This window comes from Aspergillus sydowii (genome assembly GCF_001890705.1).
Source record: "Aspergillus sydowii CBS 593.65 unplaced genomic scaffold ASPSYscaffold_14, whole genome shotgun sequence".
In the NCBI taxonomy this organism is placed as follows: domain Eukaryota; kingdom Fungi; phylum Ascomycota; class Eurotiomycetes; order Eurotiales; family Aspergillaceae; genus Aspergillus; species Aspergillus sydowii.
In genome coordinates, this window is record NW_024467872.1 from 140,834 (window position 1) to 168,653 (window position 27,820).

Consider the following 27,820-nt stretch of genomic DNA (forward strand, 5'->3'; position numbering starts at 1 on the left):
AAGAACCACGGATCCAGCATATCAGCCCACTGCTCTCTTTCTTTAAGACTTTGGACTATGATCTAATTAATGTAACAAATCCTGCCAAATAAATTCTCTCACTGTGGATCCGGACTGGCCGTCCAATCTGGAAGTTTCCCAGCGGGTGGTTGGTTTATGGTTCGCGCCGTTTCTAAAGCTCCAGAATTTGGGTCCGCGGTGCGCATGGAATAAACAACAATGCCTGTGCCCTGGGCTTATAAATCCGAATCTAGAAGGCTCTACCTAAGACCGAGCTACCAACGGTTGCCCGGCACCTTAGCAGCCATGAGTTTGTGGATCTACCTATCAGTTTGTCTACCAACGGTGATTGCACTAGGCAGTATGGCCAAGTTCTTCAAAAGTTAGTTTGTGCTTGTATAGATCCTCGAGGTTATACATGGCAGTTGAGAAATATGTAAAAGAGAAACTGGATAGATATTGCATCATGGATCAGCAGATATAACATTCTCCGCCTCATCACCACGAGCCATGTCCTCGTCACAAAACTCCACCTCTGTCCCTAACTCGTCGCCCAGCAACTGAATCGTTTTCTCATATACCCTCGCTGTCTCCATCTCCCATTTCCCAGGGGCTTCACCCAGCCCAAACTCATCATTCTCCATATCCATGTCATCCTCGTCATCATCATCGTCAAGGTCATCGCCGTCGTCATCAAGATCTCTCCCTTCAACAGCCTCAACAACAATAACTCTCGCCGTCTCCGCAATACTCTTTACCCTCACTTTCTCCGTCATGGAGACAATGTTGCGCCGCCCCTCGAATCCCGAAAGAGTCTGGCCGGTCTCAGCATCTTCGCCTAGTATCAACGAGGCAAAAAAGGAATCTAGCTTGTGGAGAAGGCGAAATGTAGGTTTTGCCATGAAGGGATAGTCTGGTAGGTAGGTGTTTACAAGGACGGAGATGGAGATTAGGTAGGGTATTTGGAGAGACGCTGTAGACTCATCAGTACTTTCCCACCACGTCATTTTCGGTCTCTCTGGTTAAAGACAGCAGAGAGTCAAAACAAAAAAAGGATCGGAAACATACGAGTCCCACTAACCCAAAGCACATCAACTATCGCCTCAACGTCCTTCACAACCTCCTTAAAACTCTCATACCCCCTTTCCCCAGACTTTTCACCCTCATCTCCTTTCCCACTTCCGGCAGTAGACGTAGTGCCGGCACCGCTTCGGCCATGCTCCTGTGGCTGCTCAAAAACGCTACTAAACTTCTTCGCGTGCCGTCGATTAATCGCCAAGATTGCCTTGTCAACGTGATTTATCACCGTGGTCTCTTTCATAGACCCTGCTCGGAGCGGGTGTGATCTTTGCTTGGGGAGCATCGACGGCGTGACTGTTGATGTTGACGGCGTTGGGGATAAGACTGATCCTTCCATGAATCCCCCGCCGCCACTAGGGGTATAATTTGATGCCATTTTTTGAAATATAACTGAGTGGAATGTCGTCAGTACTTGATTATTGTGTTTGCGTTTGCGATCTGAGTATTAAAGGTCCCCGCGACGGGGTGTGTAGTGTGGTTGCAGCTTGCTGTTGAGGTTAAAGCTAAGAATTGAGTTATAATTAATGACGTAGATATGCGGCTGGGTTGTCACCACTCTTCGTAATTTGATTGCAAGTTAAAGGTAATAGTACAGCTTTTGAATCATAAAAAAGTCGATAAGCCCCGAGCCTTTTGCAGTTCAGATTGAAGATGTCATGCCAAGCTTTACCTACTCAGGTTTGGTCCGTGCGTGATCCAATCGAGATTCTCTCGTCTGCATGATATTGAAACTTCAAATTGAGACCTGTGGCGCCCACGAGGCTGTATGTTGTGCAGTTGGGAAAGGTTTCAGAAGCAGGAAATATTCTATTTCATGAAGTGCAATGCATTGGGCTAATTGGGTAATGTCTATATAGGCGTCCCTATGCAGCTGATTAATGAACCTATAATAATTACTGGTCAGCAGATGCCAAACTGAATTTACTGAATCGGCGGATGCAGTTGGGCACGCTCAGAATGGTGAGAAGATTTATGTAATGCTGGTTTTTGAAGGCAGTGCATGACATCGATTGATTTGAGTCAATGAGTCTTGCTACTCTGGCCCCAGCGTGTTCATCACGAAAAATAGACCTAGGAAGATAGAGTGTAGAAACCTACCATGTCTCTGACCAGGCATATCTCAGCCCCGTAGTTCCCAAGGACCGGTGGTATTAACAAGAATGCAATCTAAACTTTTGTAACCTCCAAACGCCATGCTAAACCATGCAACAAAGCCATCATAGCGAAACCCATCATTCGGGCTAGCATCAGTCAGTGAAAATGGACAAATAGACATAATGTTCGGAGTTACTCACTCTAATCTTCCCCTTTCGCATCTTCAGCTCCTCCAACTTCTTCTTATCCTCATCGAACTTCTTCAACAAGTCAATCTGCCTCTCTTTCCTCTTCTCCCTAGACTGGAACCGGTAGAAGTCTCCGAATCCTTCCGCCTGCTTCTTCTGCTTCTCAATCAACCGTTTCGCTTCCTCTTCACAAGCCGCAGAAGTGAGTCTCGGCCCACTCGTAACAGTAACGAACCCATCCTCGTCTGGCTCCGCAGCCTGCCGAGTTGACTCCTTCTTCCTATTCTCTGCGACCTCCGCGAAAACATTCATATACTCGCTCACCGTACGCAGCAGCTCCGCGCGGGGTGGGTAGGTCGCTCGCTGGTGGGTGATATACCGCTGCAATCCCAGCGAGGGAACCCGGGATTCGTCAAGCCCCTCGCCCCAGGTAATAATATCCTTACCGCCAGATGCCTTCCTAGATGCTTTCCTCGCTGCCTTCAAGCTTGCCTCCATACTAGCTTTGTCAACGAAGACCACAACTGCATGCGATCCGCTTTGATGTAGCTGCCGGTCCCACGTCGAGGGGAGAGAAATACCATCCAGTCTATTCTCCAGCTCATCGATCATCACGCGCTTGCGCTTCTTGCCCTTTGCGATGTTCGTGCCTTGTACTAGGGCGATCTGTGCAGCGCCGTTCTTCTTCCCTGTGCGTGCGGACTCGAACTCGACACGCTCGACGCGGCCGCCGGGAAGTTGTGTGCCGAAGAGGTGTCGAAGGTGTGTCTCTGTCGTGTCGATAGGAATGTTGACGAGGAAGAGCGATCGAGGAGTGTCGGGGTCTGGGATTCGAGGTTCATGAGGGCGGAGGTAGAGGTAGTGTGTTGCCGGCGTTGGAAAGGAGGGTGTGCCTGGGAGGTTGAGGGGCAAGGCCGTGTATCCTGCTATCTCAAGTTCGGTTTTCATTCTTGCCTTTTTCTTTGTGTGTGTTTTGTGGAATTGCGTGGAAAGGAAGGAGGTTTGAGGTTTTGCGATGAAACTTTTTGGACTCTATCCGCGGAGTTGAGGTTAGCGGAAATTTTAAAAGCCGGTGATTGGCTCGGGTAGTGCATAACTTCTTGAATTATTCCCCCCAATCATACATGTACATTTACCTAACTCGACAAATTATTGAGTTACTCGGACAAGAAAACAAATGTGGCTATCGCAACATATTGGTAATCATCACTCGATTATGTGTCTCATATTCACCTCTTATACCTTATCAGGGTCGTTAATACCACCGTTTGTAATAACATATGTCGCCTCACGCTCAGGGCAATCTGAAATATATATTTAGCAAGTCAACCTCAAACAATCGAGAACACAAACCTGGAGAATCCTGTATTTTTGCTACACGTTCCTCGCCACGACCCTTTCGAAGCAAAACCCGAGTTGTGGAAGCATGAGCAAGAACATGCCCACCAACAGGCTTACGGCCATCAGCTCCAGCGAAAAGAGCACTTGCACCAGGGTCACTCTGCACTTGGTTTGTCTGCACAGTAATGTGAGCCTCGATCTAGCAGCAGATGTAGTAAGCTCACCATTAGGACACAGACATTAAACTCTGTGGTTGCAGCGCATTAGTACTGCCGGCATATCTTCAGGAGGCCACACACCTTCAGCCATATGAGCGAGCTTCATCAAGAACTGGTTAAGCTTCTGCTGACGATCCGCCAGCTCTCCTCGTCCACAGTAGTCGACCCTGAAGCAGTTCATGATACTGTCTATTATCAACAGCCTGTACTCTCCTCCAACAAATTCTTTACTTAGGGTGTTGAGCAGTTCGAGTTGGTGCTCGCTGTTTAAAGCACGCGCATAAGCAATGTTCTCCTTAGTGGAATCGGGATCAAGCCCAAAGCGTTCTGCAATCTGCCCGATGCGGTCTGGACGAAATGTGCCCTCTGTGTCAATGTAGGCAACTTTGCCCTCCGCACCTCCCATTTCCTTGGGAAGCTGTGCGACAACGGACATGGTGTGGGAGAGCTGGGTTTTGCCGCAGCGAAACTCGCCAAATACCTCGCTGATGCTCATGCTCTGAAATCCACTACGAGTGTCATCAGTTCTATGATCCATCCTCAGTCTTGTTGGAAAACATACCCCCCCAGAATTGAATCAAACTGCTTGCTACCTGTTGAGATATGAACAACCCTCTTCCGTTGATGGCTGAGTTCCATTGCTGTAATGAAACCCGAGGCCGAAGGCTAGTCTGATTAACTATTGAAAGTCATCCTCTAAGGGTCATTGGAGAATCCATACCAAACATTTGTTGATGGCCTCCTTGACCTTCTCTACCTTAATCTCGCTGAAACCTTTGATCCTCAGCAAAGTCTTCCGCGTCGCGCCGTGGATCGACTAAATAGCATAAAAGTAAGTCCCAAGACGGTTTAAGCAAAAGGAATTGAAGCGTCAAGGATGTACCGCAATAGTAAAGTATCCATTCGCCTTGAGTTTTGTGATGTCTGCAGCACCAATTCCTTTTATAGTCAATTTTTGAATGTAGATCGCGCAATTGAAGATGAGTGAGTACCATGGGCTTGGATACAATCGATATCGACGATGAAATCCTGTGAAATAGTTAGCAAGCTGTCCCAAAGCAGAATGAGCAGCGGTGATGTCCAGAGAGTGAGCAAGTGAAAGGAACACGGCCTCACATCATCGGGGAAATCGTCGCTGGCTTCAGATGTAGACATTGAGAAGGTTCCAGAGTGCTAAATCCGATAAAACCTATAAATGCGAGTATGTATAGACGACGAATAGGTCTTTGTGGTGATAGGACTGAGGAAGTGAGGGAACGGCTGATATAGCAGCGGAAGAAAGTGGCCAGCGTCACGGGGTACTCAGATCTGGTGGGTTGGGTTGGGATAACTCACTCAAGAATAACTTGGAAGAGAGCCTACAACCTCCTCCAAACCACCGTGGAAATGTCCGTTCCTGCCTATGCAGCCCTTACGAAAAATGTCTTTTCTACGAAGTGATTCCCAATTGAAGTATGGGACATACTGAAAGGTTCAGTCCTCAATTGGGGGCATATTGGGTAGCCGTAGAGATCTGCTGAAAGCACATAAGTAGACGGATATCGTGGATTTAGAAATTGGAATTTGCTTTTATTCTTTTTTTTGCTTCACTTTCGACAAATCTAAAGGACATCGCACGTACAGTGAACAGGTGACCACCGCACCAGGCACCTTTTCTTGCTCACTGACGATCTTCAGCACAACTTGAACAACACTGTCCATACAGGTCTCGAAGCCTATTCCACTGCATACCAACACACTTGCCTCGGTCCGCCAACGTCTCGCATGCGCTCGATTAACCCTCCGCCTCGCCTCTCTCCTTGCCACACCTATAGTATAAATGAGAAAGATACCCGAGGAGTACAATAGACGCCAATCATAAGACCCTGAATCGTGCATAGGATCCAAGTAGTAAGGGAACCTAAGTCTTCGTGAAACTTTTGTCCGTCGTATACATAAGAGGAATAAGGAAAGGACGTGCCGAGAAATGAAACATGAGGGCGTAATATATGCAAACGAAGAATCACAAGAAATTGAATCCAGCTATGTGCTGCATGGATCAGATAAGAAAAGGGGGAAGGAGAAATAAATGGCTATAAGGCGGTTTTAATAGCTTGAAATAGCCTTTTTTGTCCTATGCGACAGCGGTGGTTGGTGCGGCTGCCGCTACGGAAGCATCTGCACTAGTCTCAACACCAGTAGCAGCCACGGGGGCAGCACTAATAGACTCTGCGGTAGCCTCATTGTTGGGGCAATCCCGAGAGATGTGGCCAGCCTGAGAGCACTTGTAGCAGACCTTTCCAGCAGAGCTCAGGGGACCACCGTTGGGGGCCGTGCAATCGCGAGAGATGTGACCCTGGAAGGTACGTCAGTATGTTGAAGCGTGTAGAACACACCTTTAAGGTGCACTTACAAGCTTCCCGCATGCGTAGCACTTCATAGCCTGAGCCTGGCAATCGCGGGCGAAATGATTCGGCCCACCGCACTTGTAGCAAGTGGCAGCGCGAGGGTAACCGCCATACCCACCACGGAAACCACCATTGAATCCCCCACGAGGCGCACCTGTGCCACGGGGAGCACCAGAAGCAGGAGCGGGGCAGTTACGCTAATGAAATAAGACAGTTAATTTTGTTCCAGGATCCAAGAGTGGAAGGTTAAAACATACAGCAAGGTGGCCAGGCTGGCTGCAGTTGTAGCAACGACCGTTCGCGCCGTTGAGGCGCAACGTGGGACAATCCGCTTGAACGTGGCCGAGACCCTGGCAGTTGTAGCATTGCTTGGCTACAAGTAATAAATATCAGCACCCCAGCGTTTTCTCTCTATGAAACCTAGGACTCTTACTTTCGGTGGTACGAGGACGCGGGCAGCTGCTGGATTCGTGTCCTATAGATGATCAGATATATGGTCGTGCAATGTCGTGCACCATGACTGAGACCTACCAGGCTGCTTGCCTATCAACCCCAACGAGTCAGCGCATTGAAGCCCAAAGCTGGATATGGGGGTCTAGTATTATTACTCACAGTTGTAGCAAAGGCGCTCAGAGGAAGAGCAGACCTCTTAACTATCCGTTAGCAGATCCAGCGTCTCGAAACCAGTATCTCTTCCCGCAACTAACCAGCGTAGTGGCCAATGTTGCCACACTTGTAGCATGCACGTCGAGAGAGCAGCATATTGTCTGTATAACGAGCTAGAATATGATAAGACAAATCTTCAGTTAGCAATACTGAACTGGCCCTTGGGTTGGGGATGCGATGATTTCTATGCGGATCGACATGGCATGGTTGGTGTCAAGGAGAATGCGCAAACGGAACAGGGAGGCAAAGGCCGTAGGTGTTTATTATTCATTGCAGAATATTTGCGGCTTTGGTAGAGAATTATTGCTCTTTGGATGGGAGGGATAAAATGGCATAGCTCAATATCATGGTTGTGAAGCATTGGCCCGCGCACAACCGGAGCGCAAAAGATGGCACAGGAGGAGCGCAATAAATAGGACGAAGTCACGGGGGATATCCGAGCAGCTCACTCACCCTTCCTAATACCAACTAACTTCAATATCTCCTTGTCAATAGCGCTGGTTTGATCGTCAGCCTGAGAACCTTGGAGGAGGAGCGCTCCAACAGCCCACTCTCGAGACTCGAAAAAAATAGTGGGCTGACAAAGACGAGAGCTCCAAAGGCGCACAAAAACGGACAGCACTAACCACTTACAATCAGCAGAAACCACAACACACCAAGCCCTCCAAGACAGAGGAAGCGGTCCCAAAAGAATTTCTGTAACCCACGAAGGCGGTTGCCAGTATTTTGGAATTATTAAATTGTAATAAGCGACCAGCAGCCAAGGGACAGGTAAAAGAAAAACTGGCAGAGGAAAAACTTTAGCTCCCGGGCTTTCCCGCATTGCGTAAGGCGTTCGGTGCTCTCCCCAGATTCTGGCATGTATCTGCCTGAGGCAGCAATATACTGGAGTATACGGTTCAAGGGGAAAAAAAGGGACAACATCTTAGACACTGAAGAATGGAATCAATTCATGATACATCCGAATATGACTACTCTAGAGATATTCCACACGAACTTTGTTCAACGGAAGTCCCGAGGCGGCCGAAAATATAGAAGAGAAAAAGAACATATTTTGGGATATTATTTACTCCTCCTTTTCAATAACAGCGGGCGCTTTGATTTCGCGGCCCTTGAGGAACTCAAGTCCTTCACCACCCTAGAAATGAACATTAGTCGAGTACCAGCAATCGAGTAAGGGTTGTAAAAGCTTACGTAGCTGATCAAAGGAGATACTTCAACCCCAACAGCATCACCCTCAGTAACAACAACCCCACCGGCACTCTCAATCCATTTCTGGCCCTGGTTCATGATATCGCGCTTGCTAGTGTCTGCGTCGTCCTCTCCGGTGCCTCGTGCGTTCTTGAGAGGCGAAAATTCATCCTCACGGCGCACTTCAATGCTGGCGAATTTCTCAAGCGCAATCATGGGGAAAATGTCGAAGATGAACTGCTCCAGCTTGATACCGTTCGGCTTCTCAGGCTTAACGATCTCGCCACTCTCAATATCAACACTAGGAATCTTCTTTCGGGCGATGTGGTGAGGCATCTTGTGGACCCAATTCTCGATGGAGTCAAAGAACTCAAAGGAATAGTAGTGGTTAACGATGTTGGCAGCACGGAATTTCAGAAGGTTGGCATTCTTGGGATCCTTGGCCTCTGCTGTTTCCTTGTCAATCTCAGAGTATTCAACCACATCTGGCTTGCCGTTCTTCTGAAGAATCAGGCCCACCGACTCGGTAGCATTGCGCTTCCGTACCACCTTCGTGGCAACGTCGACCTTCTTGTCGGCAGCAAACCCGATGAAAACAGGGTCAGCAACCTTAACCAGACAGTTGTCGACACAGTAGGCGTGGATGTGCTTGATCCCACGCTTGCGCATGTCCTCCCTCACACCAGCAGTGAGTAAAGCCTGGTAGATTCCTCCATTGCCATCGGGAGCAACGGCCACCTATAGACGGTAGAGGTTAAATAATGACCGAGTACGGTTACAGTGTAAGAGATGCTCACGTACCTTGGATTTGCTCTCTAGCATAATCTTACCCTCATTCGAGATGCATGGCAAGACACCTTGTTCAAAGATAAAGACGTTGCTCTTGTCCAAGCCAAAGTAGTTGTGTTCTCCGAAGAAGTCCTCCGTGGGCTTGCGTGTTGGCCCACTCGTCATCACGTACCAAGGAATTACGGCATCCTTGCCTGATGACTTCTTTGCGAGAAGTTGTAGTTTACCGATACGCTCCGCTTGGATCTGGAAAAGGGATTTATGACTAGGGAGCCCGATATCAAAGCAGCCCTTTGGCTGTGAGCTTCCTAGCCGAGTTCCTTGCCCTCCAGCGAGCAACACAACAGCAACTTGGTTCTCTGCGACGAGCTTGAGCCCTTGATCATAGTAACCCTGGATATCTTTCGGGTCGGAGTCTAGGATCGAGGCAGTAGCGATTTCGGGGAGGGGTTCGAGAGAGGCGGGGCCAGTGGCCTCGGCCTTGGGAGGGTTGAGAGCCTTGTCGGCGAGTTCATTGATGCGGGTCGGTTCAAAGTTGGACGCTTGGTGGAAAAGCTGAGTTTGCTCTGTCTGGCTCAGTTGATCGTAGAAGGCAAATACTTGTGACTGTCCCGTCTGCTCGTACTTCTGCTTTAGCTCTTGGACCTCTTCAGCGGAAGGTTCGCGGAGAGCGGGCTCGGAGTGGCCCTGAAACTTGTCCACAAGGTTCTTGATAGCGGCAGCCATGATGGATAACAGGAATAGAGGTAATTGGAAGAAGGAGGAGTGAAATCGAGGGAGAGAGGTTAAGCAGGGGGGCAGGCAAGAAAGGGGAGGGGAGGGATGACCGATTCTAACGAGGGAGCGCGGGGTGAGTTCTTGATTGGTATGAGCATCAGAGTGAAGACTCGAGAGAGTGTCCGGGTAACCAAACTACGTATTTATTGTTGACCGCTAGAGCTCCCACCTCAAACCAACCTTGCCATATTTCGCCTATTTTTAGTTGGAAAGTCCCATTAATATTATCCAGGCTTTGGTCTTGCCTTCATTTGATCTGGGCTTTGGCCCATTTTCACACTTGTTTTGCTTGGAACAACCAATCTGCGCGGGGCTTTCCTTAGAGGCGGGGCGCAAGACCAGAGCTCCCATCTCAGCTGGTTTCACCGATAGATCCCGCTGCGCCACTCCAAATAGCGCCGCTACAAATAGAATTCCAGCCGACTGGGTGGTGCTCATTCCAATGGATTAGCTTGCTTGCTGCCGTTGAATACCTAGAAAGGAAACCAACACATGGCATGTCCGATGGTTATCCTGGCTGTAGTCTACATTGATGCTTTAATCGTAACTGGGTATATTTCTATATTTTACAAGGCTCGTTCTTGTCACATCACGTCGCGAATGATTACGGTACATGCTGGCTGCTCCATATCTCAATCTTGAAGCTCTCCTACCGACGTCGGCGGTCTCTATGACTATCACCGTCACGGTAGCCACGTCTATCATTTTGGTAGTACTCGCCCCTGTTCCTGTCACGGCGAGTGTCTCTCCCAGGGGGACTTCGGCTATATGACCTATCGCGACGGTGGCTCCGATAAGAATCTCGCCGCGGACTCCGACTATCCCTTCTATCTCGGTAGCTGCTTCTTTGGGGGCTTCGGCTGTATGACCGCTCACGAGGCATGGATTGCCTATTTTCTTTCTTGTCGAATACCATGTTGTAATCGGCGCGTTCTCTAGCACCTTCGGTTGCTCTGTACTGGCGTTTCTTCTCAAGACCTGCTACCCCACCAAAACCACCTCTTTGTGAGCTCCGCTTTGATACAGTTGCATTTCGCCAGTTGTCCGACAATTTAGACACCTATTGTTTGTTAGCAACGGAAAAACGAAAAACATTAACATGAACAGGAAGCGTAAATAGGAACTAACACTCTGGGAGAAGTCCACATGAATGCGATGATCGTCGATCAAGACCCCCTGCATCTTGAAATAAGCCTGTTCACAATCCTTTTGATTTTCAAATTCGATAAAAGCATATTGCAGACTATCGCCTGTCCGCTTATCTCGAATTACTTCGCAGGACAGAATCTGTCCAAAACGACTAAATATAAGTTCGAGATCCTCATCTATTACAGACCGTTAGTATAACCCTCTGAAAAGTAAGCATGAGAGCCACCATACCTTGAGTCACAGGGTTCAGCTTGCAGACAAACAAGACATTCTCTGGAGGCTTGACCTCGGCAAATGGGAGATCTCCAACCATTTCCAAAGTCAGTGCTTGCGCCCTCGCCTCACGCTCCCGTCGGAGGTTCTCCATAGACGCTTCATCCATATCATCAGCAAGACCTTCATCATCGGCAATCCTGACAGTCGCCAATTGCGCCTTTGTCGGCAACGGACTCTCCGGCGGTTCCACCAACCCTGGCGGGTCGTCGAAAGGATCATCGAGTATAACTGTGTGACGGATGCGGATATCCTTAAGCGGCCGCCCTCGGTCGTCTATAAAAGCTTCGTTGACTTTTTCAAGCACATCGAAACCTTCCACCACTTTTCCAAAAATCACTGCTTTGCCATCCAGATAATCGAGATTGTCCCCAAGTGTAACGATGAACTGACTCGTAATAAGGCGAAGGTCGGGATCATGTGGAGAAGGAACTGCTGCCATGCTCACAGTGCCCCTTTCATCATGCTTCAATTTCTTTGGGAGTTCGAGAGGAACGGTTTGTTTCGAGGGCCCCTCCAGCAGGCCCCATATCGATGATCCGCCATCGCTGTCTGCGGAATCGGGTCCAACGGGGTCGCCAGTTTGGAAGGAAAAGTTTTTCTGGATGCTGAAGAACGGCGAGAAATTGTAGTACTTGACTTTGCAGAGCTTCAGGAAGCTAGTGCCATAAGAAATAGACAGCTTTAGTTTCTCGTTCAGCCACTCGACATGATACGGGGCATGAATCGCACAAAGTGCAAATTCCGCGCAAAGACCCGAGGGTACTTACTTCTCACATGCTTTAGGCGAGTCATCAACCAAGAGGTCGATGACAATGTCACCCAAGGACGTTTCCAGGAGGACGCTCATTGCATTTGTCGCCAGCTGCAGGGAAGACCGATTTTGCACCTAATAAATAAATGTGACAAAGCGAGCAATACGCAAGAAGGCAAACCAGTGGTCTAATCTGGCTCGCGACTTGAGAAAAGAGAGGTTGGCGACAGCTTCAACCGGATGGAGCAAAGAATTGCTGGCAAAGGTCCCAATGCGGAGCCGCCGTCATTCCCGCCTTTTGGGCTCGTTCACTCGCCGATCCACCACCAACCGCCGCAAGTCAACCAGAAGCACCGAACCTGCTGGGGATGGATTTTCTGCAGGCTCCTATAGAGTGCGTCGCTACGGGTTGATCCTTCCGGTACGACATTTACTTCGATTTCGATTCAGTTTTGACGTCGTTGTCCATGCGACTCCGTCCGGGGCTGTCTCGTACAACAGCCGCGTCCTCACCCCAGCATAGTTTATTCCGGGAAACCCTCTTTAACGACAGAGGGCCTATGATTAAGCCAGGCCTATGGGATAGCCTGCTGCATTCCCGAATTTATGAGAGTGAGGGCCGTTGCCCACACAGAGGCGAGGCGAACCCCTGTCTGATACCTTGGTAGTCGATAGACGCCTACGCTGTTGTGATTAAACTTGCGGCGTATTGTTGGAATCGATACTTATTTGCCATAACCCAAATTGTTCTTTGTGGTACAATATATCTTGAAACGGAAAGAAGCTTGGATCACTGCTACATTACGTGCAGTCGCAGTCCAACTGTAACCCCAAGATTACACTTTGTACCCGTGAAGGTTTCGTTTTAGCCTGTCAGCGCAGGGCCATGTCCAGACACAAAAATAACGCAATGGAAGTATTTTTAGGCGCATTTTGTCGCATCGACATTTCAGTTCCACAGCAGACGTTGAAAAAACGGCTCGCGGTCTCCTGCAGCTGTTTACGAAAACGAGGAAGTAGGATCTAGCTGGATTGTGCCATGGGGATCGAATTCATTTAGTTCGAGACTCTGCGCAACTGAATATGGGAAATGCACGTGGTAGAGTTCTCCGTGTTCGCAAGATTTTCCAACCATTATACGCTTTGGTCAAATTAAGCAGGGACACTGGCAGTTCATAACCATTCCAAAGCGCTGCTAGCCTGCCAGCCATCTTGCCTGGTGGTCAAGTTGAGTTTGCGGTTGGCCTTGTTGCAAATTGTGGATATCGTTGGCTGATATACAGAGACACAGATGGAAGGTCTGGGCGGACTTTCTGCACACGTCACCTTTGTCTATCCACCACAATTTAATACCTCTTGCTCCGACTTGGCTTTTGTCCTCTATGCATGTCCGGTACAGAGTACATAAGTACTTAGTACAGTGTCCCCTGAGCCTTGTGCATGTTACTAGGCCAGCCAGCCCTCTGCCTCACGTTCGTGCTGGATCTGTCTGAATTGAGATAGCGCCCTAGGTTCCTTAGAGCGTTGTGAAGTCAGTTGAAAAGCTTCTTCGTTCATTCTCCCGTTATAGGGCTCCTTTCTCAGACTCATTGTTCTGTTTCAAACCCCCCGGGAATTGTTTTGCTTGGCTGCGCTCCAGGCTGCTGATATCTTTATCCCGACACTACTGGTAAGATCGATTCGAGGCAGGTTTATGCGCGATGTGGCCTAGTCACATCCAAATACCTGGGTGAACAGTACATTCTCGTACTTTCAGCTTTCTCAACTGCCTTGGCTCATCATTCAACTCCATATGCCACAGAAACCCGAAAGCCGCGGCCGAGCGTATGAAATCTCTCTTGATGCTTATATGCAAACGTGGAGCTCGAGACCCGGGGACATTAGTGCGATCTGGATAATAGGGAGTTCGTTTGCAGGATTCCTGCACCTTGGATTCCGGCTATCTGAATTGTGGGCCCAGTTTTGGCTGTTCTAGATGTTATTCGATCTCGTTGATATTCGGAACATGTCAAAAGTACCGCGGGCTTTGACCGCTCCGCCTCGAAGTTGTTTGACGAGAAGGATACCTACGGCTTGGCGCAACCGGCTTTTCAGCCCAGCACTCCTTTGGGGACGTGCAAACATTCGTTCCGACTCCCAGTCTCTTGGTCAGGAATCAACGACAGTCATATTGCGCTAACACACATTGATGCAAACGTTGTCGGCGGCTGCCCGCGCTACAGTAATCATGCTCGCATCGCCAACTCTGTTTTCGGCTGACACTAGTGAGAACCCATGGCGCTTAACAGGATCGGAGTAGAATTATGAGAGAAGCTTATGGACGAGACAGACAGACATTGGCCAGGTCCATAGGTACGAATCTCTAATTTCCATGCTACCGGGGTGATGTTTTGATGGCATCCCATCAGGGTGATGATATGACACTGGAGCGAGGCATGTGCAACGCTACTGGGTCTTTCGTGGTACAAAACGTTTCCTAACTCTCGGATGAACTTTCTTTTCCTTGGCTTCTCCCAACGAGCTTCGACTGGCCAGCCGGCCAGCGTTCCGCAAAAACGGAGACGTGCAGGTTGACATAGCACAGCGCATACGAAAACAAAGAGGCGCGTCTCATGGTGATCACTCTCCTTAATCATCGGCGAATAGAGGAGTTAGCTTTTGACATTGGGAATATTCCAGATGAGGAGATTCCCAAGCAGAACGGCGACAGCGACGAGGGCATGGGCGGTAGCAAATGACAAAAAAGAGGGGGGCAAAAGAAAAGAAAATAAATAAAATGAAGCCAGTAAAATCGAAAAAAAAAAAAAGAATGTAGACAGTCAGCATGGAGGGAGGAACATGCTCTAGCACCACATGCTGTTATAAGCTGCTTGTTTTCCCACCCCCGCGCCAGGGTATATCAAGTTATCGGAACTTTATGGTTCACGCTCCAGAACGTCACAGAAGGGTTACTAGACAAGCCGATCACCCTTGAGCGTTGACCTCATAGTAACAGTGGAAGTACTTCTACTCGCCAGACCCTACCTGTTCTCTACGTATGTGAGTCAATCGGAATGAGAGACAGCATGTTTTCCAACCCACTGATTGGTGAAGCAATGGACCAACCCTTCTATCCTGCCGATGATGAGGCGGGCTTTGGTTCACACCCCAGGCGAGATGCTTTGTCGATACAGCATGACATCCAAACCGACACTCACCCAGATATCGTGGACAGGAACCTGGCCTGCATCAGTACGGCTCAAGAGATCGAGGCGAAGGGTCGAGCCCCGACAAGACGACGGATCCCAGTTGCAGTAAGTTCCCAACTCAGGTCACTGATATACAAGACGCAGATGTACCTAACAGCAATACTGTAGTGCGTAAGGTGTCGGAAGCGGAAAATTAGGTGCAGTGGCGATGCTGGTGATGGCTTGGGTTGCTCTAACTGCCAGAGCACTGGAAGCGTGTGCCAGTTCCTAAGGGCAAGTTAGCTCCATTAACCTATGGCCGATAGGATTTCCATCGAATGATGAAGACTAATCGGACGAGAAGGTGAACTCTGCGATGTGCCAGACCAAGGTTCGAGTTCCTGTCACGTCAGGATGGCCATATCCCGCAAGCGACACGGCAGCTCAGAGGCTGGGGACATACGTGTCTTCGTCGAAGATGGGAACTGTACCTACCAGCTTTTCTGAGCATTGCATTCATCAATTCTCACGGGCCCCAGAGTACGAGGTCACTCCGGATACTCAACATCTCTACTCTCGACAAGCTTTTAGCATTGAGTCTACAATAAACTACGAAGACGAGCCTTCAACCACGTACCACGTTCAACAATCAACCCCCGCCTATACGTTACCAAATTTGCCTCAAGTATTCCTGCCGGAGTACTTCTCAATGGGATTGGGCTCAAAAGGCTGGTCTGCAGCTCTGCAGGGCAATCGTGCCCCTCCCGGGATCGTTTTTTCAGAGGGTGAGGCCGGGAATCCCCTGGCCACTGCAGCTTACCCATACGTGATTTCTGGCCAAGGACCACAGTCAAACGAGGCTCTTAGCATAGCGCTTCCTCAAGGCGCACTGGCGTCTCCAGCTCAAGAGACGGAGCGGACGCTTCCCAACCCTACCAACGGAAGTCCATTCCCAGAAAACACCGACGGTCTTCCCACAAACATGGATGGTCCACCACCTGCCCACGATTATAAACCCTGTAGCCGCTGGATCGCAAGGTGCGAACACCGAGTACCGGACGTACCTTTCAACACCGCTGCAATGGATCGACCGAAGGCGGTCCCATCTAGCGGGCAGGACGTGGCGTTTGGTTTCTTACCAATAACGTCAAACGGTGCACCCCCGCCAGCTCTATCGTCACCTGGAGGGTTTTCGAGCTTAGAATCCACAGCATGCCCCGCGGAAGTAAACGAAGAGTTCCGCGGAAATGCGGATAATAATCGATACAGGACCTTTTCGCGTAACAGCAGGCGAATGGTGCCAGTTGCAGACTACAGACCTAATACCTATGGATACTCCAGACCAACCTACAGGAACCGATCCGAACAGAGCGACTCGAATACTGAAAGCACATTGATCAACGGGTTGCCCTACACGCGGTCGACTCATACAGTCGGCCTCCCTCAGCTCGATGAGAAGCCCGGACCGCAGGCCATTACCCGACACCCTTCGTACACTGGTCTTTGTTCTCAGTAATAGCGGTAGGTTCCGGTCTATCCAAGAGCTGGCACACCTCTACGAAATGAAATGCGTCAATTGTCTGTATAATGATGGTTTGGGAAAGACCACAAGAGCGACAAACAATCGGATTTCAGAGAAAAATGCCAAAAAAAAAGTCCCAATAAAAAGAAAAACAGCGAAACTGGATCCTGTCAACTTTAGGGTAATTCGTCTTTTCCCTCGGCCTCATTTCTTTCTTTTTTGCTCTTCTCCCTCTTTTTGCCGCCTTTTCTCATGCTTCCTCTCGTCTCTATTACGTTCTGGGCTTTGGCAGATTGGACAATCTGGTCCTTTGTGCAGGAGTTGTTTACTCTTCTTAATGGAACTGCGCAAACCGCTAACGCGGATGTATGCAGCCCTTTTCTTCTTCTTTCTATACGGTATTATTTCCTCTATTAATTCGCGGGTCGAAACTTGATTCCAGCTCATGGATGTCATATTGCTGTCATGGACGGCGATGGTGGCCTGCTCGCCGATTATGATCTTCGCCGGTTGCATGGTTGTTCTTTGTCTCGATTCTCCTGTATGGGGGTTCGGGGACCTGGACACCTTCGTTCTGCTTGAATTGCATTTTGTGTGGTTCTTAGTCTAATACCCTAATAGCATGTGCAACTATTCTTCTCCGGTCACGGTTTGAACAAAGAAAGACCGACCTGCGGTGATCTCCGATTAGAGTCTGTCCAGTGAGCCAAACGGGTAAACCCCGGTAGGTTATATGGACGAACTACAGCGTAAGGGTCTGAGATCGCCTGCATTAAACTGAAACCTGGAAAGGGTCAGGCCATGCTATACTGTAGTATAATATTGCACCCAGAATGCTTAGTGCCCGTCGTCAAGATCTCGATCCTTGTCTGGCTGAAGCAATCTGCTCAGCAGCTGCTTCGACATGTCGCCTTTCTGCATTATCCTGGGATAGGTAGAGCATACTGCAGCAGACGCAGCTGAATCCAACCTGGCGTGCAGCATAAAGTCGGATCCCCGCGGAAGCCTGCCCTGCGTAACCAAGACGATCATATCATCCCAGTCTCTGCAAAGCAAACCGTTTCTTTTCTTTTCTTTTTTTTTTTTTTCCATCGGTCCACTGACAAATAGCCAAGAACGGTACGTACTTCCATTCTGTATCTCCCACTCCCACTCCCACTCCCGGTTGATAGGAAAAAGAAAGGAAAGGAGAAGGGACGAAGGAAGACATTTTCCTTTCCGTAGCCGCCATCGCCTCCAGACGCGCCCCGTCCCGTCGGAAAAGCCGCACGCAGCCCCGTCGGGGGGAAAGGGAAGGTTGGAAACGTTGAGGGAATCCAATCCGTCTTGCCGCAGGAGACTCGAGCAGATCAGGAAGCTGTTATTGGCCGGGGATGGCATGCAGAGGTTTCCAGGGGCTGTTCCTTGTTAGTTAGTGGATATCTGCAGGTTGAGGGATCGATGGATGGAGAGGACGGCGCGCGCTAGAGTGTGTGACTATGTGCGCGCGCGAGGATGTCAATGACACGATATAGTTGGAAGTAGGGATGGCAGAGAGAAGATGCGCGGCAGGGATATCCTTCCAAGCGATCGGTTCAGCACCTGCAGTAGTAGCCTGCAATCGCGCCTGCTGAGACAAATACTTTGGAGGATTATTTAACTCCGATGGCTGGCGTCCGGTTGGTGGATGTGTTGTCCAACAGGGGTTGGAGACGGTGAGATGGTTTTAGTTACGTGCAATAGAGGTTGTTGTTATTATTGCGACACTGCGCATGGCCCTACTTTCTTTTTCCTCTTTCCCATGAAATGGCACTAGTAAAAAGTACCAGTGACAGCTACTTCACTTACCTGATACGGCATGCTGGGCGACATCTCGATATGGCTTCGTTGAGCAGACTGAGTGAAAAGAAATGCATTGAGACAGCCGACTATGTAAACGAAACGAACCCCATAAGACCAGAATTTCAGTGAAATTTTTTTAATCCTCTGAAGCCTGTCTATCCGCGTTTGGTCATGGTGAGAACGGATGGTTGGAAACTGGGAGATAATAAATAACGATACACCGCAGCAGAAACCTTGGACGAGCATGCTTTTTTGTTCTTCTCTTTTGTTGCTAATCACAGGGTTGTTGGGTTCATCATTATTATCATCGTGGACATCAGCCTTGCTGCGTCCAAGTCCGAGTGCGAAGCCGAGTCCAAAATCATCAGAATCAGTACGCCAGTTTTCTCGCCACAATATCCCCCCAACCCCCGAGCACCAACACAATCATTCGTGTGCAGCACACGCTTAGTCCTTGCTCTTCTTTGGGCCCTTGACCTTGGCGATACCGCGGAACTTCTTGGAGCGGTTCTTCCGTTGCTTGCCTGGACTGGGTGTTAGCTCCTCCTTGATCACAGAATTTTGTATCACACAGTGCGCAAATTTGGTGGATAGACATACGCTGCTGTCGGCTGGGCTTCTCGATCTTCTCGCCAGCACCGAGACGGACGAGACGGTAGCGAGGCTCGAACTTCTTCAGGGCCTCAGTGGAGTCGTAGATGAGAGCGAAGCCGGTGCTCTTGCCACCACCGTATTGTGTGCGGAAGCCGAAGACGGAAACCTGGTCCTTGTTGGACTTGTACAGGTCGGCAAGCTTCTCACGGAGCTCGTCCTTGGAGACGTTGGCGCGGTTGGGGTGCAGGACGTCCCTATCATCTCACATCAGTATCCAGTTCCAACTCGATCGCTTCGTGCGTTTGTCCAAAGCATCCGCAATTCCATCTCTTCCTCATCAATTCTTTTTTTTTTCTGTGTTCTCGAATCCATTCCAGGCACGTTCGAAAAAAACTTTCCCTCATCCAGTGTGTAATGCAGGTGTAGAGCGGTGCAGGAGAAGGGGTCTTACACGACCATCTGCTTGCGGGCAAGCAGAGGGTTGCGGATGAACTTGCGAGTCCGCAGGGTAACGGGAGCGTCGGCCATTATTGTGGTTGTTGTGTGCTTGACAAGACTGAACCACCAGCAGCGAGAATGACAAGGTCAGGGGGCGGGTGGTTGGGATGTCGTTGTCGTTGTCGACTGTCGATTCTGGCGGGCGTCGAGATGCGCTTCGTTCAATTTCGTTTTCTTGTGCAGTCGGCTGTGGGCTCGGCTAGGGCGGGCTAGCCAGGTTTGGTTAGCCCCACACGTGACTGTTCCATACTCCGTCTCGCCCTACCAAAGGACTTCGTAGTAGATACGATCAACAGTGAAATTGCTATATTCTACTTTCCAAGTCTCTACGGAGGTTCTCACGTCGTCCGAAAATGGATGCGATAGCGCTTTTATCAGCGCAGTACTTCCAACAAGTCGACCCTCCGCTCCTTTCTTTGCCCGATGGCCCCGCCCTCGTATCCCCCACCATACAATCCGCCATCTATGAGCGCATGTTCAACGAAAACACAGCATGGCCTCTCCCTCCAGCTCCTTACCAGACGCGCGTCCTAAAGACAATTATCGCACGGATTGAAGAATCTATCTCCGATCCTGAGGAGGATGTATGAGTACGCCTACGCATTTTCCGCAGCATTACAAAGCACCATAGCTTCAAATGGAAACTGAAGCTAATTATGGTTAGGAAGTCCTTGACAATCTGATGGAAAAATGGACCCTTTTACTTTCAACTCCAAAACCCTCTGCCCTTGAGCAAGCGCAACAACTCACCTACATAAAGTACAGCACCCCTACTATGTCCTCATTACTCGACGCAGACGCAGAAACGCACCCAGAACAATGTGAAAGCTTCAATACAAAAACGATCGTCACCTCTGAAAACCGCTCCCTCATCCTCTCTGCAGGAACGACCGGGTTCCGCACTTGGGAAGCTGCCCTGCACCTAGGCACATTCCTCTCGACTACAGACCCTGGGAGGTCGCTCATAGCAAACAAGCGCGTCCTCGAACTTGGTGCCGGCACGGGATTTCTTTCCTTCCTTTGCGCAAAACACCTAGGCGCCGAAAATGTTACCGTTACGGATCGAGAGCCTGCGCTTATTGAACAGATTAGTGATTGTATTGGGAAGAATGGGTTGGATAGCAAGAAAATCCAGGCAGGGATTTGGGAGTGGGGGATGCCACTTCAGATCTCTCCTTTCTCTGAGGAAGGTGGAGAGGGCGCTCGGAAACGGTTTGATATCGCCATCGGAGCGGACTTGGTATGTTTTCCTCTACTGAAAGATGACGAGACAGTCTCTGATATACCTGGATAGATATACGACACGGACATCGTCCCCCTCCTGGTCTCCACGATCAAGGATCTGTTCAACAACTACTCAATAAAGGAATTCATCATCGCTGCAACAGTACGGAATGAAGATACCTTTAACACGTTTTTAGATGTCTGCGGTAAGTCATGCTCCCATCCTTTATCTGTCATTTCACTCGTCAATCGGCGGTTGAGGTTGTTGGTAAAGTACCACACACCCGCCTTCAGCTTCTTTTCCCCACTCTTGTCTTGTAGACATCTGATCCCAATCGCTATATTGTAGCACGGAGTTCCCTCGCCGTAGACCAGATACCATTCCAGTCGCCGCCGAGCGAAGAGCAAACTGGGTTCTTCCACTCGACTTGTATCCCGATTCGGACCTATCGAGTCCACACCACCTCGTCGGGAAGTTAGTTCGGTTGGCATGAATTGGGGAGGTAAGTCTCTTTAGACTATTAGGTATTCAACTAGCTATGCCATGAGTATCCGAAAGAATGAAAAAAGCCTGTTGAAACACTATATCGTATCTTGCGATGATCAGAGTAAACGGTGTAGTTAAATTACGCAATCTTAATTAAGCGCAGATTATGGCTTATTAAATCAAAGTATATCAGCCTGAAAGTGTAGATACATATAGCAAACCCAGGATAGCGAGCAAAGATAAGAAAGGCAAGACGAGGGCTCGACCTCGGAGATAAATCTGAATATATAGTCCGAGATAAGAAGGAGCGATCCGTGGCTCGTGGGTATCATAATCTATAAATGAAATCTTCAAATAGAAAAAAAAGAAGTAAAAAGAGCAAAATCCGAAATAGTTCCACCCAAGTCCAGTCTGTAATGCAACACAGTCCAGTGCAGCGCAATGCAAGTAAATGGTATAAGAGAAAGAAAAAGAAAAAAGAAAGTGAGATATATAATGAGAGATAGAGAGCTGAAATGAAACATTCTACTCGGCTAGACTCTCACGAAGTAAGCCCTCATCCAGCCGCTCAGCATGAATAGAGACAGGCGGGGGAGGCGGAGGGCGGAACCCCATGATTGGACCCTTCTGGTTAATGCCAGGATAGCGAAACCGGAGGTGTGGTCGTTTTTGAGGAGCAGATGAAGCTTGAACGGATGGGGCTTGCTGATGTTCAGACGAGTGTGTGGAAGAGGCGCAGGATTGAGTTGGTGAAGGTTCCTCTGTGAGTGGTTTAAGGCTGCGGCGTGACGACACTGGGACTGTACCCCAACGGCCACGGACCCAACCGCCGACGCGACTCCCGAGCGAGAGGATCCGGGTTGGGGTGATGGAGGAGTCGTCGAGTGACGAAGGGGACGGGTTCTCAGCTGAGTGTTGAGATTGACGGGGCCCAGCTACGGAAGCTAGGAGGGATTGGGGTGATTGCTGGGAAGGCGATGGTTTGGCGGGCTCTCTTCCTGCAGTGATCGTGCTGGTTGAGGTCGTGGGTGGTGTTGAGGATAGGTCGGATGACATGATCCGGCGTTGTACTCGTGGCGGTAGAGCACCGGGCGTGAAGTCGCTCATGCGAGATGGACGATGGCTAGGGGTATGGATGTCCATGCCTGCGACTGAGAACAGGCTCTCGTGTGACGCGGCTCTTCGGAGCTTGCGATATGGCGTGGATGTGGAAAAGATATCATCATCCGCGACAGGTGTTTGCGGTCGAGAGATTGACACTGAATCCTCTCCTTCCTCAGGAATCACTGACTGCAGTTGGAACTCGCTGAACTCATCATCGCTCATAGGCCCGCCGTCATGCCCGTCCAACGCGCGGTAGGCGTCCGAAGGCCCACCGCCACTCTTGAAGCGACCATTTCTCAATGGCGAAGTGAAGATCGCACTGTCAGGGCTGGTAGGCTGCGACGTATCAAATCCACGCTCCACACGATCAAAGATAGACATAGACGATCGATAAGCCGACTGAGGCGAGCTGGCCATGGAATCAGGAGGAACAGGAGATTGCAACGACCAACGGTGCGACCCAGGCGGAGGAATCGAAACTGATGTCTGTGATAGAATCGTCGAGGCAGAAGACGCAGAAGGTTGGGACCGATGCTTGGCTTTTCGGGATGACTGTGGATTTGAGGTAACTTGCGGAGGCGGATTGCCCAAGGAACGGCGTTTTTTGGTCCGACGAAAAAGAGTGCTTTTCTCCTTTTTGTCTTTCTTCGCGGCCGGTGGGGTATGATAGTAATGGTGGATGTGAAACTCTTGCGACACCCGACGTGACTCGTTGGCATCCAATTCCTGGCTTAACGTTGTCACCGGCCGGTCACCCCCTGCCGCCGTTGAGACAGGCTGGTGCGACACAATTTGATCCCGCAAGTTCTGAACTTCCTGATTGGAGCTCTCGAGCATCTCTCGCAGTTCCACGATCCCCATCTGCAGATTCGCATTATCCTGAAGGATGTCTTTCACAAAGCGGGAGACCACGCTCGTACCACCGGTCCGGCTCATGTTCTGAGCAGCGGCCGCTCCTTTCAATCGACCAGCGGCGCCATCAAGCTCTCGCTCAACCGTGCGTCGTCTCTCCATGCGCTGCACCAACTCAGCATGTCGCTCGCGCTCTTCGCTGGCCTCCTTCTCCATCCGATCAACCTGATCATTCAAATCTCGAAGGGTACACTCCGCCTTCTTCCACCGGTGCACCGCCGACTTCTCGTCTTCCTGAACCGCCGATAAGCTTTCTTGCAACTTAGACTGCTCGGACTCCATGCGAGCCAATTGCGTCTCAAGATCGGCTGCGCGGGCAGCCGACGCCGTCAAACTGCGCAGCTCTGCCTCGCTGCTCTCAAGCGCTGTAACCAGTGTTTTGGCATAAGAGTCGGAGTCGGCGACGGCCTTGTTTAGGCCCTCCAGCTCGTCGAGTAGGTTGCGGTTCTCCTCGACAATACGAGCATTTTGGGCCTCGACCTCGCGCTTTTCGCGCTCAAGCGTTTCAATATTGTCGTGCAACTTGCGGCGGTCTTCTTCCGCCTCTGCCATGTATGACTCATGGCGATGGAGTAAAGCCTGGAGAGCAAATGTTAGCGACGAAAACGAGCTCATTGCAGACTTGCACGGTAAGAAGCGTATCAACGGACAAGACAACGTGATAAAATCGGGGATTGATAATTCGAATCCATGGCCATAGTAGCGAAGCACCGCGGATTCCTGATCCACGCTAAATCGAAGAGAGTAAATAATGAAAATCGCAAGTGAGGAATTTGAGTGTCAACAAGAAATGCAGATGAAGTACAAAAATGACAGGTACAATGTACGACGAAAAATGTGAAGAATGATAAACATTCATCGCGATAAATACCAGCCAGCCAGCCATGGCACGATGACGGCCCAACAGGGCAACCAACCCAAAGATCCGAAAAAGAAATCATGCAGGAAAAGAATTGCACAGCAAACGTTTACGTACCTGACCTAACCGCGCGGCGGTCTCGAGGTCCTTCTCCAATCCTTCAAGGGCATCGTGGTTATTCCGGAGGAATGCGCACTCCTCCCGGCCACAGCAGCAGTGGAGGTCTGCCCGACTACTGGCTAAAGAGTGGGTAGGAATGTGCCCCTCTGTCTGGCTCGGAATCGGCGTGGATTCCATAGCTGCAGCTCTGTCCCTGCTGGGTCGACTATCGGTGCAGAGTTGGGTCTTGAACAAGCAAAAATGTAGGAGGTCTGAGTTGGCAGTGGCACCCCCCTTGTGGAGCGATGAACTGGTAAGGTAGACACTAGGCAGGCCTACCAAGATCTACCAGGTCATCGAATTACACCGAAGAGGGGTGGCTGGAAGGAGTTGAGTTGGGAGAGGAGAAAGAGGGGGAAAGACAGGCACTTGGAGTTCGGGCGACAAGAGACTATTAGGTTATTCAGATCCGACAAGGCTGTATTGTGGTTGTCCCCTTTCTCCGACCATAAGTATGCAGAGGCGGATTGGGTCGGTTACTCTACCTCGATGCGATAAATAAATGACCTCACCGGCACAGCCAAATCAATCAGTCAGACCGCAAAAATAGAACAACAGAAGGAAGGCGGCGAGTTAAGATTTAAGATTATTATGGGCGCCTGTCATATGGTGTATTATCTTTTCATTACACATAATTCTGGTGAGAAATGGTTGTATTAACATGTAATAATACGATACCACAATGCTCCCTGTGATGAGACAATGACCAATGCTCATCACATCACCAAGTTTGGGAAACTAACTCAGCCAGGTGGCAGGTCAGCCCAGGGTTTCGTGATGTCTTTACTAGTTATGGGAGAGTCACAGTTGAAGAGTTGAAGTATACACATCGATTCGATATATTGCGGGCTATGGGTTACAATTGTGCTTGCATATACCTGAGACAGGCGGTCAAAGCTCAAAAAGATTGAGAAACCAGTCCCCAGAAACGTGAAGGAGTAGTGAACACTGAGTGAGGTAGCCAGAGAGTATAATCATAAACACGGGGTGCCAGTCTTCAGATGCCAGTCTGCAAATGCCATAACATACTTGAACCATGATTCCACCTAAACGCGCCGCCAAAAGACTCAATTCAGAAGCTCATTGCAGAAAATCATTGCGTACATTAATAAACGCCCCAGCGCCCCCCTCTTCACTTATTTCATTGACCAATACTTCCGTTTGTTGGTACAGCCGCTCTAGAGCCGCTGCTGATGACTTTCCAAGTGACACTGGAAACGTTAGATATGGATCTCACAGAGGAAGGAGGTGAGCAGTACCTAAGATGGCTGAGTTCAACTCTTCCGCAACAGTAACACGCCCGGCTGGGTCCAGATAGTGCCCATGTACCGACCGCTTAGGGTCTGCATAGCATACTAGGGAGAAAATGTCATCCAGCATCTTCTTGTCGCCCCCGTTCTCATCATTCAGGTAATCCATCCGGAGTTGCTGCCCATACTGCACTGCCTCAGTAAGAAGCTGATTGGACTTGGTCGCCGTCTCTGTTTCTTCCATGTCCATGCCATCGACCTCCCAGTTATCACGATCCTGCCCTTGATCATCAAGCTCCATCTCTCCGTCGAACACAGCACTCTCGGAGAACCCATTCGTAGTCTTTCCCTTCTTTGCGGATGGCGATAGTTCAGTGGAGCGCCGCATCATCTCCAAGAATTTGCGGCATCGTAATTTAAAGTGAATATGAGGGTACTGTTGCAAAACATTGGCATAGTAGGCATTGGTGTATTTGAGAGCTTTATCGATATCGCCTTCGAGAATGGCAGCTCGGATTTCTCGTAAGGGTTAGCGAGACGTATAAAATATAGGGATGAGCATTGTCTGGACATACTCTGCCGGTTGATTGCTTCAACATCCTCTTCTACTTCGTACTTCTTGAGTTGCGTCTCGCGTCCATTCTCCAAGGCGGCAGATTCGGCAGCAACCTCTTCTGCAAAAGCCCGGGCGGTTTCTACATAGCCGTCGTGGGCTAGAAACTGTGCAACTAGTTCCTGTAGGAAGGAAGTCTCGTCCAGAGATGGCTGAATGTTAGCGATGCTCGTCAAGCTAATCTCTGAGTGGATCGCAGCCTTTTCTTTCTGTCGATTAATTAGCCATCTACTGAGAGACCTCGCCATAGTCTTAATCAACAAACGTACCTTGACCATCCCATCAATATCATACATAAAAGGCTGCTGACCGAAATTGACAGATATATGCACTGGCGGGTTTTTCTTCACCCCTACAGACGGATAGACCTTCAAGTTTCGCAGTTCCCGGAATGCGATGCCTGGATATTATTAACGTTGTCGTTATTTATATATCGGAGAGTCCGGAACATACCAAGAAAGACCCCATTCTTTGTAAAGAAAGCACAACCGGTGGAAAAGTTCACGCCGCATCCCACGGTGTCGTTGACCCCAAATGTTGGCCCGTATTGCCGCCCTTGTCCTTGATTCTCGCCCAAGAATGATTTGCCATCGTCGCCATGGTATGCCCATGATTCGTGTTCCCAGCCAGGAAGTCGCTCGACCGACGCTTTGTTATTCGAAAACCCTATTCCAATCATCCTATTCCCATTAGCAAATATCCGACATGGCGAAAGGCTCGGATATTCCAAACATACCCCTCTTTCGGTTTGGAATGTATTGTAATCTCGTAGTAATAGATTCCGCATTGCGGAGGCATAGGGTGATCGGCCCGGACGGAGGCCGCTTCATGTTCCTGCTTATGAACAGGTCCGGTGTACCGGATCTCCAAGCCATCATTTGGAAGTTCTAATCCGGGGTATTTATCTGAATCGCTCCACCGGGATGGAAGCGGCATCGGCTGGTCATCGTCTTCGCTAACGGGTTCTCCGTCGATGAGATCATACGTCATTCCTCGGTATGAAGGCGCAATCCGGGGCAAACTGCCCTGGCCCGAAGAAGTCGAAGCTGCATCTCGCTGGGATGCCGGCTTTCCGCGACGGGCGGCATCGAGGCGAGATATGTATCGAGAGTTGCGGAGGTAGGAGGGTGTGAAGGAGGGAGGCGTTTCGGAGAAAGGACCGATATTCTGGAAAAAGGGATCGTAGGCCGGAAAGCTGGCAAACTTCCGGGAGTACGGAGGAAGCGAATCCCCTGGGGATGACCTCCAGGAGGAGTTCATCTGCATTTCTGCATCCACGGCGGCCGAATGCCTCTGGGGGCGGGTTTCGGTGTAGAACGGCGGGGGATAAGACGAAGTGGAGTTCAACTGCGACAAGGTTGTGCTAGTTTGTGAAGACGAAAGTCCAGCTGTTCCTGAGAGGACAGAGGCATAAGAAGAGCGACGGGGAAAAGAGGAGATGCTCGGTGCCGAATATGTGGTGGTGAGAGGAGCTCGAGGAGCTCCACCGGAAGGGGAAAAAGGTGTATCAGTCATGCTGTTGACGTTCAGTGGAGGACCAGGCCTAAGGCGGGTACTATGTATGATGCCCTCTCACGCGCGCTGCTATCGAAGCCGGGACTGGGCGTGGAAACCCCAGTCAACCCGCAAGAAACACTCATGAAATTAAACCCGTTTCGTGATCTAATTTTTCTCTCTCTTTCTTTCGTCTATTTTCCGTTGC

General features: G+C 49.8%; 10 protein-coding genes across 10 annotated transcripts; 3 read left to right on the top strand and 7 right to left on the bottom strand.

Moving 5' to 3' along the window:
• Positions 1-494: 494 nt before the first annotated feature.
• Positions 495-1,429, bottom strand: ASPSYDRAFT_120658 (general transcription factor IIH subunit TFB6 family; the record flags this gene model as incomplete). The annotated part of the gene is made up of 2 exons (XM_040840412.1): positions 495-973; positions 1,069-1,429. Coding segments are annotated over 2 exons (840 nt in total), but the record flags the coding sequence as incomplete, so codon positions are not given.
• Positions 1,430-1,899: 470 nt separating this feature from the next.
• Positions 1,900-3,364, bottom strand: ASPSYDRAFT_50029 (putative ribosomal small subunit assembly protein). The gene is made up of 3 exons (XM_040847987.1): positions 2,376-3,364; positions 2,179-2,321; positions 1,900-1,964 (listed from the first exon to the last, which is right to left on the bottom strand). Exons 1-2 carry the CDS (start codon positions 3,309-3,311, stop codon positions 2,313-2,315), a joined length of 945 nt encoding a protein of 314 aa, XP_040697856.1. The 5' UTR covers positions 3,312-3,364; the 3' UTR covers positions 1,900-1,964; positions 2,179-2,312.
• Positions 3,365-8,041: 4,677 nt separating this feature from the next.
• ASPSYDRAFT_160851 (UDP-N-acetylglucosamine diphosphorylase) lies at positions 8,042-9,681 on the bottom strand (the record flags this gene model as incomplete). The annotated part of the gene is made up of 3 exons (XM_040842939.1): positions 8,042-8,113; positions 8,170-8,904; positions 8,968-9,681. 3 exons carry the CDS (start codon positions 9,679-9,681, stop codon positions 8,042-8,044), a joined length of 1,521 nt encoding a protein of 506 aa, XP_040697857.1.
• Positions 9,682-10,249: 568 nt separating this feature from the next.
• On the bottom strand, positions 10,250-12,009 carry ASPSYDRAFT_50038 (uncharacterized protein). Its single transcript, XM_040847988.1, has 4 exons — positions 11,925-12,009; positions 11,113-11,813; positions 10,861-11,057; positions 10,250-10,792 (listed from the first exon to the last, which is right to left on the bottom strand). The coding sequence occupies exons 1-4, from the start codon at positions 12,002-12,004 to the stop codon at positions 10,382-10,384; spliced, it is 1,389 nt and encodes a 462-aa protein (XP_040697858.1). The 5' UTR covers positions 12,005-12,009; the 3' UTR covers positions 10,250-10,381.
• Positions 11,790-12,709, top strand: ASPSYDRAFT_50039 (uncharacterized protein). The gene has a single exon (XM_040847989.1). The coding sequence runs from the start codon at positions 12,180-12,182 to the stop codon at positions 12,429-12,431; it is 252 nt and encodes an 83-aa protein (XP_040697859.1). The 5' UTR covers positions 11,790-12,179; the 3' UTR covers positions 12,432-12,709.
• A 2,038-nt stretch (positions 12,710-14,747) lies between these two features.
• On the top strand, positions 14,748-16,696 carry ASPSYDRAFT_483800 (uncharacterized protein). The gene is made up of 4 exons (XM_040847612.1): positions 14,748-14,947; positions 15,002-15,201; positions 15,265-15,369; positions 15,440-16,696. The coding sequence occupies exons 2-4, from the start codon at positions 15,004-15,006 to the stop codon at positions 16,589-16,591; spliced, it is 1,455 nt and encodes a 484-aa protein (XP_040697860.1). The 5' UTR covers positions 14,748-14,947; positions 15,002-15,003; the 3' UTR covers positions 16,592-16,696.
• Positions 16,697-17,236: 540 nt separating this feature from the next.
• On the bottom strand, positions 17,237-18,356 carry ASPSYDRAFT_483188 (uncharacterized protein). Its single transcript, XM_040847601.1, has 2 exons — positions 17,344-18,356; positions 17,237-17,268 (listed from the first exon to the last, which is right to left on the bottom strand). The coding sequence occupies exon 1, from the start codon at positions 17,975-17,977 to the stop codon at positions 17,435-17,437; it is 543 nt and encodes a 180-aa protein (XP_040697861.1). The 5' UTR covers positions 17,978-18,356; the 3' UTR covers positions 17,237-17,268; positions 17,344-17,434.
• A 509-nt stretch (positions 18,357-18,865) lies between these two features.
• Positions 18,866-19,540, bottom strand: ASPSYDRAFT_161348 (40S ribosomal protein eS24; the record flags this gene model as incomplete). Its single annotated transcript, XM_040842983.1, has 3 exons — positions 18,866-18,942; positions 19,019-19,266; positions 19,464-19,540. The coding sequence occupies 3 exons, from the start codon at positions 19,538-19,540 to the stop codon at positions 18,866-18,868; spliced, it is 402 nt and encodes a 133-aa protein (XP_040697862.1).
• A 265-nt stretch (positions 19,541-19,805) lies between these two features.
• On the top strand, positions 19,806-21,170 carry ASPSYDRAFT_50043 (protein-lysine N-methyltransferase). Its single transcript, XM_040847990.1, has 3 exons — positions 19,806-20,094; positions 20,175-20,750; positions 20,805-21,170. Exons 1-3 carry the CDS (start codon positions 19,864-19,866, stop codon positions 21,081-21,083), a joined length of 1,086 nt encoding a protein of 361 aa, XP_040697863.1. The 5' UTR covers positions 19,806-19,863; the 3' UTR covers positions 21,084-21,170.
• Positions 21,171-21,746: 576 nt separating this feature from the next.
• ASPSYDRAFT_160787 (uncharacterized protein) lies at positions 21,747-27,633 on the bottom strand (the record flags this gene model as incomplete). The annotated part of the gene is made up of 8 exons (XM_040842935.1): positions 21,747-23,816; positions 24,214-24,366; positions 25,360-25,466; positions 25,515-26,024; positions 26,081-26,327; positions 26,388-26,518; positions 26,572-26,798; positions 26,855-27,633. The coding sequence occupies 8 exons, from the start codon at positions 27,631-27,633 to the stop codon at positions 21,747-21,749; spliced, it is 4,224 nt and encodes a 1,407-aa protein (XP_040697864.1).
• Between the last annotated feature and the right edge of the window lie 187 nt (positions 27,634-27,820).